At 39.0% G+C, this 12,189-nt stretch overlaps 1 protein-coding gene across 1 annotated transcript; it reads right to left on the minus strand.

The window, feature by feature from the left end:
- Positions 1-4,015: 4,015 nt before the first annotated feature.
- On the minus strand, positions 4,016-8,127 carry mex3b (mex-3 RNA binding family member B). The gene is made up of 2 exons (XM_006628628.3): positions 7,503-8,127; positions 4,016-6,702 (listed from the first exon to the last, which is right to left on the minus strand). The coding sequence occupies exons 1-2, from the start codon at positions 7,729-7,731 to the stop codon at positions 5,291-5,293; spliced, it is 1,641 nt and encodes a 546-aa protein (XP_006628691.1). The 5' UTR covers positions 7,732-8,127; the 3' UTR covers positions 4,016-5,290.
- Positions 8,128-12,189: the final 4,062 nt, after the last annotated feature.

A 12,189-nucleotide genomic window follows, 5' to 3' on the forward strand; every position in this document is an offset into this window, starting at 1 on the left:
CTTCTCCGAATTTTGCACATACCTGATAGTATGTCCAAAGAAAATTAATTTTAATTTCATTAGAACACTAGTACTGTCCAGAAATTACCCTGGCCTGCCTTTTTTCTTCAATAACAGTAACAAAAAACATTCAATTTGTTAGGTCTCATGTTTAGTGAGGTGTATGACTACAGTATGCGATTGAACTGAAGGAGAGGCTTGTATTTTTTGTATTGTTTCTGAGGTTTAAGGTTTTAAACCCATTTAAGTTTTTTTTCTCTTCTTTGCTCTCTCTAGTGGCCAGGAGTGATATTTCTGGATAAAGGGTCTGTGGGTGTACAGGTGGGCTTGTAGTGAACTTTGTAGACTACTTTCTGTGTTTAACATTCTGCTGCAACAGAGCCAACACTCCCCAGCATCTCACTGGGTGTAAAAAAGGAAGGGGGCCTTGTGGACTTGTCATTATGGGCGTGCAGGACACTCAGTAAAGAGCACAAGTTGAGAGAGAGAGACTACTTATGATTCCTTTCCTTAAAACAATTATCACAGAAAACAACAGACTTATTGCATTTTTTATTTCAAATACAGAACTTAATCAATGTTTTCAGCCTTGTGAAGCATGACTATTCTTCTTGCACAAAGATCCTTATCAAATTCAGATATTTAAAATATGTCTGATGTCCAATTCCTGTCAAATTAAGTCATTCATAAAACTCTGTTCATTACTGCGGATACACATTGTCTTAATTTTCAGATCCTGAAGGTCTTTGACAAACAGTTAAGTCTTGTGTGCTGTCATGAATGACGTAAGCTAGCAAATAGAGGCTGTTACTCACTTAGCAGGTTATCAGCGTAAGAGGCAATCAAAAGCTGCTGCCAGGTGACATAAAGCTACAATCCTAAAGGTAAAAATAAAAAATGAACAATAGTCTATGTGCCCAATTCCAAAATCAAAGAAGAGTAGTAGAGGCTCTCCTTTGATTGGAGTCTGATTTCAACTTTTCATTTCGTTTGCTAAAATCAGCTACCAAACATGAAAGGCAAAGTCATGGTGTTCTGCAGTATACAAATAGGGGAACAATTGACCATATTTTGTGAATCATTGTCCTTTATGCTTTAAATAGCATTAAAAAGGCCATCTTCCTAACTGGAAAATACAAAGAAACCCTCTTATGTCTAGATACTTCGACCCACATCAACACAAGTTAATTATAGGCCATTTTTGTTTACTGACCACCAGGAACAAGATATCACTTCTAAAGAGTGTTGCAATGAGTAATATCCTATTCATATTTTTTTGAATACTAAGCAGGTGATTGCAAAAGTACTGTGCAATGCTCCTGACAAAACTCCCTGTCTCTGCAAAAAGAAGCAGTAGTCAATTTTACAGTAAATAATGTTTAAAATAAATAATTATGAAATATTTGTAAAAATATTGCTTGAGGAAGTCGTGTTCAGCACATCCCACTTTGAAACTACTGTATTGTAGCTGTGTATTGCCGTTATGTGGCAGACCTATTTTAGGTGAAGTCAATGCGGTGGCAAACATAATATAGGACAGTAAAGGAACAAGTAGTAGGTTTATTCCATGCTGAAAAGAGAAGAAAGAAAACAGCGTTTCAGCTTTGGGGCTTTCTTCAGGTGTAAATTTTGTGTTTTCAGCATGAAATAAACCTATTACTTGTTCCTTTACAGCCTACGCATGCTGACGCAGCTACCCACCTGAACTACTTCATAATGTAGCGCATTTCTTTTGGTATCAGTCTGGAATACAGTGATGTTCAGAGCCAAATAGTTTAAGATGGATTTTAAAAATCAATAATACGGTTAACCTGCTAACTGTTGTATGACATCATTACTTCAACATTTAGGTTAAATATACCCTTTTCAAGGACTGGGGTTGCAGTGTGCAGAAAGTATGGACAGTAAAGGGTAAAGAGTCACCTGGCATAATTAGTCTCAAAAATGAAAAGTCAGACAATGCAAGAACAGTCCCAGTTTTCAAACTGTTTCGGCACAATTGCCAATGAATGCTTTTACTACTTTATTGATGAACAATTAGTAAATAATGAATAATTAACTGAGAATTGTTACCAGGAATGAATGGCCTTCTAATAATGGCTAATTAGATTAATTTAGGAATTATACTGTCACTATCTCTAGAGGTAGAGATTTTTTTATATTTGTGTTTCTTTTGTGTATTATTCAAAACTAAATGTTAAGAATATGATTTTTATTTTGCATAATAAAACAATAGAATTATTCCAGAGATTACAGAATCAAGGATATATATATTTAGTTTTATATTCTGGACACGATTTGAAGAACACCTCCTTGCAAACATAATTAAATCCATGTACCTGTGATCTGGAACTTAACAAAATAATTTAGTGGGAGCTTTTCCAAGACACTGAAAGTTAAAGGTAAAATCAGGACACAATACAAGCCAAAACATATCAGGTAAGACTTGTATGAAAAAAGTATTTAAACTAATATGCATTTTATTTCTATGAAAAAGTTGTAACTTTAGCAACTGAGAAAGCATGTGTTTTGTGTTTATATAAAATACTTGTCAGCTCTTTTTTTTAAACCCTGGAATCGTTTCCTAATAGTATGGTTTATGAGGCCAATTTCTGAAGCCTGCTTTTGAGTATTTTAAATTTTAACCTTATCATTAAGTTATTTTTTTCTATATTTACTATCTTGCTGTGCAACATATGTTTATATTCCACAAACTCTCCAAGAAAACCACATCACATTCGATTGGTGGTTACTTACCAAGAAAAGATGGAAAAAGAGAAAAGCTTATCTATGTAGAAGATGTAATCACACACGGGATATACGTGGAAAAAAAACTGCAGTTTCCTTTGTCTGCCTCTTTGCTTAAGGGTTATGCACTACCCATGAAAAGCAGTGAGGCCTTTTTATTAAACTTTTTAAAAAAATATTAACACAATATAAAAACGATGAAACACTGTGTGTTTTGTTTTGCTTTTTGTAAAGTAATATTGTATTTACTGTAGAGGTGTGTAAAGTTCAGTATTGCAATAGACAGAAAGCCTAGGTCAGGAATCATTTTGCAGCATCACTTTCACAGCTTCAAAGCTCTATACCCTTATTACTGTTTTAAATCTCTGCCACTTCATTCACTTTATGCATGCCACTAACTGCAAAAATTCTTGCACTTTATAAACTTTTTAAAAACATTCATCAAAGGATGCATCGATGTACCGATGCAACTGCAAGAGCCGTTGTCAAATTTTAAAAATGCTTTGCTTTAAATTACACAGAGCTCTGTTTGTTGGAATACAGTTAGATTGTCATGCTCTCTGGCTACCCTCCAGAAACCAACTACATTGTAAAATGAGGAGAGGTCATGTGAGGTAGAGAAGAAAAAAACTAAATGTTTCCGTCCTAATAAGTCATTTCTATATAAAGCTGGTCTCTCCCGTGTCGTAGCTGTAGCTGTTAAAGAATTTCTTGTTCTTATATTTGAAGGGCCTTCATAAAGACACTCTTACAATGGAAGGGTACATGCCACACATTTACAGACGTGGTTAAAGGTATTCATATATGATTGTCATTACAAGAATATACCTTCTTACAGCTCACTATCCACTTGATGCAAAACAGTATATTTACTGTGAAAAGAAAAGAAAATGCACCGAGCTTGGGGGATCCTGGTATTTTAAGGAATGGGAAATTATTTAGAAGAATTCACAAAAGGGTTTCTAGCCAAGTCCCTTGTAGTATATCTCCCCTGAGAAAGACATGCAATTGTCCATCACCCAGGATTCAACAAAGAGTTTCAGGAAGTCCTAAACTCTGAATAAACGGCATCCTACTGCACTCACTTTAGGCATGCAGATATGTTTGGTTGCTACATACTGCTTCCGTCCGAAATAAGAGACTGTTCTGCACTATTTAAAATTACCATATGCTGAATTACATTGAGCATGCTTTGCAATAAAACATTATTTAATAATTAGAAGACACAACTTTGTTTCATGTACCATTTTTATTGTATTTATATAGAAATACTTAAAAAAACATGAAGTAGCACCATTACTTAAGTTTTACCTTTATTATGTAGAACTTTAAATGTCAGAAAAATAAAACTCTTGATACAATTTCAAATCTTGTTTCAGCAAATATAATATTAGTATTTGACCATGAGGTTAAAGGCCCTTTATCATAAAATAAAATATACTTTGTTTTTTAAAAACTTTGCTCAATAAAGTACATTTACGCTCAAATAACTTCACCTACATATACAGAAACAAGAGGCAAACAAATGTATTAAAATAGAACTACTAAAACTATAGTGGTGCAACAGAACTCTGTAATCTCCACCAGAATCTAATTTATACAAATTTTTAGAAAGCATAAACAGTTCCTTTTTGTTTGACTTACTAAGATTTATACATTTTCATTTTTGTAATAATATAGAATAAAATATGCTTTATATCACTGAATAAAAAATATGCTGGGTGAAGCAGATTTAAAAGACTTTTTTGCTGAACCTATAAAACCTTCAACCCAACAGAATACTGTTTAATGCAATACACATCTTGTGGTTTGTAGTTCCATCCACAGCTGTGTGATATTAAAATAATACAGTGCTCTTTGCCGAATGGCCATACTAAAAAATAAAAAAAAAATTTAACCCAGCTACAAAAAGTTCACTGAACTTAAATTAAAATACTTGTAAACATCTTTGCAATACGAAATATAATCTTTCAAGTCAAAAAAGAATAAAATACTTCAATCTGTATTAATGTCATTAATCTTTAAAAGTTTAAACTTGTGGAATTTTTCATCTATACATAAGATATGTTGTTGCTTTTTTTCCTCCTTTTCCAACTAAAGCTGCAGTATCTTTTTTCATTTAGAAATATTTTCCACAGGAATTGTTTTCCTTTTGGATATAAATGTTTTTACAAAGCACTCAAAAGTACCCCACCGTTAACTCTGCTGCTTGTGATACCAGCAGGCCTGCTGTCCTTATAGTCTGTACATTACATGGCGTAAGTACCTCACTTACGGCTTCTCTGATTTTGGAACTTTATAAATACATTGTAAAATTCACTAGAACTATTATTTACTATTCTTCATTAATTAGAACATGCATTAGATGGTAAAAATATTTCCCCAAGCTACAGTACATTACAAACAATGGCAACAGAGCCCTGAAGGATGTCCCTTTTAATGGGATACTGCAGCTTTATATATAATCTTGGCTATTATTTTTAATGCAGTATAACAAAGTTTTTTTTTCAATGCTGTTACGGCTTTGTGGAGCTGGAACACCTTATGAAAATATACGTATAGCCTGAGTAACTGCAGCGTGACAGACAGGGCATTTGGGCTCGTTTTTTTCACAGATCCGATTGGCACACTCCATGCAGAACAAGTTGTGGCCGCAGGGCACCAGGGCCGCGATCACCTCACTCTCGAAGCACACGGAGCAATCCCGGCTGCCCTTCCTCCCGGCCCCTGACGAAGAGGAGGAGGAGCTGGAAGAGGAGCTGGAGGAAGAGGAGGCGGAGGAATCAGACGGCACCCCCGGGAGGTGGGAGCCGGAGAGGGAGACGAGTCCATTGGAAAGTCCATTGCTGGAGTAGCCAGGGAAAGTGAGGGTGCCCCCTCCGGGGTCGCTGCGGACCCTGCGGGCCAGGGGGTGCTCGGCCACTCCGGTCACGTGGTGCAGCGGCGGGGACAACCGGGGCTGGGCGGTGCAGCCCACCCCATTGGCTCTCCTCTGGTTCGCTAGGATCCCATTGGCATTCGTGGAAGCACTGGCAGGAAAAATCGTGGTGGTGGCAGTGGAAGGGGCCACGCCTCCGCGCTCGTACTGCGACCAGATCAGGGTGGAGCCGGGGGGAGCGGGCGCGGGGTCGAACCCAGGGGGGGACTCGAAGGCGAGATCAGTGCAATCGGGGGAAATCACGTCACTCCCGTAGACAAATCCATTGCCGTTCACGTTGATGTTGACGTTGTTGTTGTTGTTGCCGTTGTTGGAGGCGGTGTAGCTCAGGGCCGGGCTGGGCGGGCTGTAATCCGCCAGCCTGGAGCTACTGTTGTTCCCGAAGTAGGAGTCTGTGGAGGCACTGCCCAGTGAGCTGGAGCTGTCATTGCGGTAGTTGGAGAAGGGCTTACGCCCGGCGGTGGGGGTCATGCTGGAGGTGGGCTTGCTCCACAGGCTTCCGGGTCCGTGGAGGTCAAAGCCCACGTCTGTGCCGTTGGCGTGGAAGTCGTTCTCGTCAGTCAGCTCTATGAGCCCCCCGGTGCGCATGGCAATGTGCGCCTCGATCTCCTCCCTGGCGCGGTCCACGTTCTCCGGCATGCCCGTCACCTCGAAGACGGGCTCCTTGTCCCGGCTGGGCGTGACGATGTAGGTGTGCGTCTGCTGCTGGATGCGCTTGATGGTGGCTCCCTTGGGCCCCACCACCAGCCCCACCACCCGGTAGGGCACCCGCACCTGGATGGTGGTCTGACCGGGCAGGTTGGGTGGCCCCGGCACCGTGCCACTCCCATTCAGGCTGGTGTTTTTGTTCCTGGAGGCTCGGATCATTGAGAAATGCTCCGCGGCTGAGATGATCTCCCTCCTAGCCATTGCTACATCTTCCCTTCTGCCGGTCACAACAAAGACTGGCTCCTCCCCACGCACTGGAGTCTTTATGTAGGTGTTGGTCTTGGCTCGCAGAGCTTTGATTTTACAACCTATGATTTAAAGAGAAAATAAAGACTGATTTCTTTCCCCCACATACCAAAATATATATCTAGTGTCTGTAGTACTCGTGCAGATAGAAATTCTGAATGTATGCTTTCAAATTCCCTCTTATTTGCAGTAAATTAATGCCACATGTCTCTGCATCCTGACATACAGCAATTCAATTCATGTGCTGCTATCCCAAAAATAGCAAAGGGAGGAGATCAGGTAAGCGTTGCAGCTACCACACTTGCTATTAAAAAGCTCAAAACTATGAACAAGGAAGCTTACAGTCTAAGCCCCGATAATAAACATTCTGGCGTCAATATTATTTTAAAAGAGGTCTAAAGGTTTTTTAACTTGATAACCGAAGACACAGAATTGCCCGAGTGGAAAAAAAATGCATACTGTATCTTTAAGCATACACGATTGATGTTTTTGTAGTTCGGGGCTTTGTTGTGCTAGGAAAGCACTCCAGCAACTACTAAATACCACTACACATATAATTATGTGGTCGAAAATTATTCATTCGGATATAAGAATATCTCCCGATTCGATGGCTTTTGTGCCACACTGTCTTCGGCAGAGCTATTCTGTAAGTAGCTAACCCCTGTCTCTACACTTCTCTTTGTCTGCTGAGCTGAGGACGGGTTAGTTGCAGTGCGGCGAGAAGCTACTGATTCCTGCCTACGATTCATCAACCGATTCAACCTCGATTCCCAGCTGCAGTGTCATGCCACATGTCAGTGTGTGCCTGAGCCTTAAAGACAATGAAATTTTTTTAAAGTGGCGACAGTGACAGAATGCTCACCTTGTCTGCCAACAATTTCGGCAACATGCTCCGAGCTGGGGACGGGGACACACTCGGTCATGTTCACACTCTTTTTCCTTGGCTCGTTGTCGTAAATGGAACTGTCATCGTTGTCCAAACCGAGCAAAGAAAGCTGGTCCAGTGCTAATTGCAGGGCTCTTTGGTCATCTAGAGTGTCCCCTTGACTGCTCCCGGTCCTTTCCATGTCGGCAAAAAGCGAACTAGGCATCTTTAATATTTCGCAGTCCTGCTGTAGCCAGGGATCAGGAAGATCAGACAAAGGGAAAAAAAAACTAAGGAAGGAGGGTAGGACTGGTAAGGGAGAGAGAGAAAGGGGAGGGGGGGACGGGACTGGTTTCAAGCCAGCGGTGCAAAATCAGTGTTTCTTGCTTTGCAGTCAGCGATCAGTGCAATCCGGCCAAATCGACACGCTCTCGGAAACCGGCTCCTCAAAAACAAAACTCTACGGGACGGACAAAAAGCGGACACCGTAGTTCTAGATTGCTGGAATGCCGGCGATGGCAATATTCCTTAACGGAGCCCCTCCCCGGCTCTCTCCGCTCTTTTCCGTTTTCTGTCTGACTTGCTGCAACCAGACGGCACTACTGGGGAATATGTGCCGGTGACGTCACGGGCTGGTAAGGGCCGGTGCGGCGCTGCCTGTATTTGCACCGCCTCAGCTGATTGGCTGGACACAGTGCTGTGGGGGTGGGGCCAGAGCGCTTGACCTCTTAGGCAAACTCCTCTCTTTGTTGTCTTACCAAACAATAAAACCCGAAAGACGCTCGTTTGTACCCATCGTTTTGTAGTAATGTGCAACACAGAGGTTGTAGTCTTGTTGAATACATAAAACGTAAGATGATTTATTTCCAAATTAATGCAACACAACATTTCGGGCTTTATCCAAAACTGTAATTCGTTTATTTCGCTAACCCTCTCTGTTCTTATCTGAAGTATTTAGCAGACACCACATGGCAGTTCTACTAGTGACAGAGTTAGAAATCGTGCCAACGGTTTGTCCCTCCTTCGCCTTTCTGTTAAACGTACCTTTTTAAGCTACTAAATAAGCTAAATAAACTTAAATTACTATATATAACAGGTAAACATTGTGTTGCAGTTATTCAGATCTGAATGTATCGATGCATACATCACAAAACATGATTCTAAGAACTGCAGACAATAAAACATAAGGAGTTGTATGCCAAATACGTACAATTGTCATGTTTAGCCAGCGTCGACTAATGATTTGCAAGGCGCTTTCTTTCTCATAGTTGGTTATAGACACTGATAACGTTTTTAGTTATGCTTTTTAACTACCAATTAACCATCCATAATCGCTGTGAATGTGCTAATTCGCCTCTCACCGCGTTCTCGAGGCTTCTTAAGATGCTGGAAGTTTCACTTTACATTTTTAAACTGGGTTTCTTTATTCATGCGAATTACTACGAGAAACAACCTTTAACAAGTGTCATCTAGTCTAGTTGCGACTATTTTGCAAATTATCGCCAAACAAGTCTTCTGTAATTAATATACAAAATCAGCGAGCTGCCGGGTGCTAATGATCCCACCCAGAGCATGCCCTAACATGTAGCGTCCTAGCCTGAGCTCATGTTCTGAATTTTAGGTGTGATATACATAATACAACTGAAACACTGATTTGCCTATATAACAGAAAATCAGAAAAGCTCGAAATATCAGCATTAGAGTGCTTCCCACAAGCTGACCAGAAAAAAAACAAGTTCCGCCTGATTAAGTTGCCTGTGCTAAGTTACAGGTAATTGTGGATTTCAAACAGTGCTCATTTCCTTGGGATGTTTACACTGACAGCTGACTACAAAGTTTGCAAATTATCTGATCTTTCAGGAACACCAAGACATGAGCAGAAACCGCAGAACACATTTTAAACGTGGAGTTGCCTAACCACTTCTCTTGTCATTGTTTTTCAGTGGAGATTCGGGGGTAAAGTCTGATGTTTACATAATATGTAGGTTGCAGCACGACTGTATATATGCCAAGCTTTAGGTAATCTTCAGTGCGACCCATGCAGATGTATGATCGAAATTTTAACGTGATGGTTCCCATCTAATTCAGATAAAGGCTTATTTTACAAATACTACCTTTCAGTGTAAATTGTGAAAATATTAAAATCAGTTATCTTAATTTTTCCCTGTAACGTGTTAGAATTTTGATGCTTTGCCATCTTATGATTTTGGAGGAAAAGAAGAAATATCCCCTGAGGACGTGCTGATTGCAGATTTTCCAGGGGGTGCCGCATCTTAAAGACAATCTGCCCTTTGTCGACGTGCAGGGGAAACGGAGTGGGGGATGGGAGCGAGCTTCAGCAACACAAAAGAAATTTCAACTCAGTTCAGATCCATTTAAACGGAAAGTACTTTCTCTGTCACCGCACTCCTACACCACAATAGGTATGCTAATATAAACCGCTTTAAACCTGCGAATGTGGGCTGGAACCTCTTTGTTAATATCTTCCCCTTTTAACATAATCGTATTAATGCCTGCACACAAAGTATGCATTTTAAAACATCTGGAAGTGCATTCTTTAAAAGTTATCGTTTATTTCACATTCTATACGCTTGTCCCCATGACATCATTTTCATTTTACAAGCAGAAGTGAAGGGGTAGGATTGCATTTATTCATTGATATACATAAGGTTACCCTATTTATGAGACTGTTGGTCGCGTTAACAGTTTTTCACAAATCCAAAAGAACATCTCATACTCCAGATTGTTTTATGTATTCTGCTCATAAACTGTAAAAATTAATGTTCTATGTAGTGTTGACGTAGTAAATAATATTTGATTGACTTCCGTTAATGCTGCTAACCTTCTGATACCGAAAAGCAATTTTAAGAGCTAATTCTATTACTCCATCGATAACCTCACGACACAGATATGTGTAACCATGGAACAAAAGATTCTGTACTCAAACTACAGTTGTATGATTTGTAGAACAGTCTGCACTTCACGACTAAGATCACTCTAAATATATAGGCGCTAAATTATCTAAAATTATTCAAAAAAAATATGAGATAACTTGCCCCTACACGAAATGTAAAGTTACACATACATTGTACATGCATTGTACTCTTCCTGATAGTAAGGAATATGAAGTCACTACAGCAAACTCACTGTGGGACATTGCCATGAACATTATTATTTGGGTTTTGCTTTTATCTAAGACAATGTACATTTGTACCCATTTATGCAGCTGGGGGTTTGACTGAAGAAATTTGAATGACATGTCATTCACTGTCTGAAATCTAAGACCTCAACCTACCAGTTATGAGTTGAAAATCCTAAAATTCCTAGTCCCTAGTCCCAGATGAAAACCAGCAGTAGCACAACATAACAGGAAAGCATTAACAAATAATTCCAATTCGAAAAATATATTTATTTATTCATCCTATTCTACTTTCAAATTGTAAATATTCTGTACAGATCGTCTCATGCATAACATGCAAAGCTCTGCAAGGGGTTAGACTTTAAATACTCTCATGAAATGAGCTTTTAAAAATAACTCGCTTCATTGAACTTATCAAAAATGTATAAAGCTAATTTCATATTACTTACTTTCATGAAAATGTTCTATGGTTCGCCATTTTAATATTCTACAGAGTAATAGTTTTTAGTCACTTTTTTAAATGTACCATTACAAATTCCCTGAAAGAAAATTACAATTGCAAAAGCACACTTCAATTATACAGCTCTTTACTTTCAAGTTTAGGAGTGTGGTTTCCTGTTGTGGTTTGTTTTAGGTTATGTAAAGTGAAAAGTGTAGGCATTTTCTACTTTTTTTTGAAGGGGTAGCAGATGTATTCCTTTCATCATATGGTTAAGTCTTTCATGAAACCTTTCATCATTAATATCTGTTTCATATGCAAAGCACATAAGTATTTGGTCTCAAACCTGATGATAACCTAAGACAGATCTTTTTGGAAATTGTTAGCTAACCAGAAATATATTTATATTAAATTGCTCTTAAAATTCTTCTTTACTTAGTCAATGCAAGCACATCTGAAAAAGATATGTTTGGTTAATTTTGTCGATCAAATTGAATGCCTTTTAACATAGCATGCAGTACCACCTGGTGGACACATATTGTACCCAAATAAAAATATTGTGTATGTGCAATGATTTTAAGTATAATTTTCTAGACAAAAAGGATTTACTTCTCAACAGAGCCAATGGCTGCTGCTGTGTTGCTGTTTTAAAAAACAAACAAACATGAGATACATGACATGCCTGTTCAGGAAACTTTGCTAATGGGACGGCTTGTCTTGCCAAATAGCTGTAACAGGGATCATGTATCCTATTGTTTTATTGTTTATTTTTGGATTTTTATTTAAACAAAGGATTATTTTTATCATCCTACATAAATCTTACTTCGCATAGTTTATGCAAGATGGCAAATATATTTGTGTTTGATTGTAAGAAAATTAAGAGCGAAGCAGGAATGTTTGTGCTGTAAGAATCATTATAGGAATAGAACTAAACTGAAACCTGACTGAAAAAATACACAGTGATTCATGGCACATCTCTTTTGTTTTAGTTTTTTCTGTTGTCTTGCTGCTATATTGTAAGTAGTGTTTTTGCAATGCGCCAGGCCATTTAACCCACAAGGTACAATATATCAGCAAAAACTATTCAGAAATGTCCGAAGACAGCT

This window comes from Lepisosteus oculatus, chromosome 5 (genome assembly GCF_040954835.1).
Source record: "Lepisosteus oculatus isolate fLepOcu1 chromosome 5, fLepOcu1.hap2, whole genome shotgun sequence".
In the NCBI taxonomy this organism is placed as follows: domain Eukaryota; kingdom Metazoa; phylum Chordata; class Actinopteri; order Semionotiformes; family Lepisosteidae; genus Lepisosteus; species Lepisosteus oculatus.

Excerpts from the sequence above, each read along its gene's own strand:
- mex3b (XM_006628628.3), bottom strand. The coding sequence starts at position 7,731 with ATGCCTAGTTCGCTTTTTGCCGACATGGAAAGGACCGGGAGCAGTCAA. Across the intron at positions 6,703-7,502 it reads CGAAATTGTTGGCAGACAAG|GTTGTAAAATCAAAGCTCTG; the intron begins GTGAGCATTCTG and ends TTTAAATCATAG.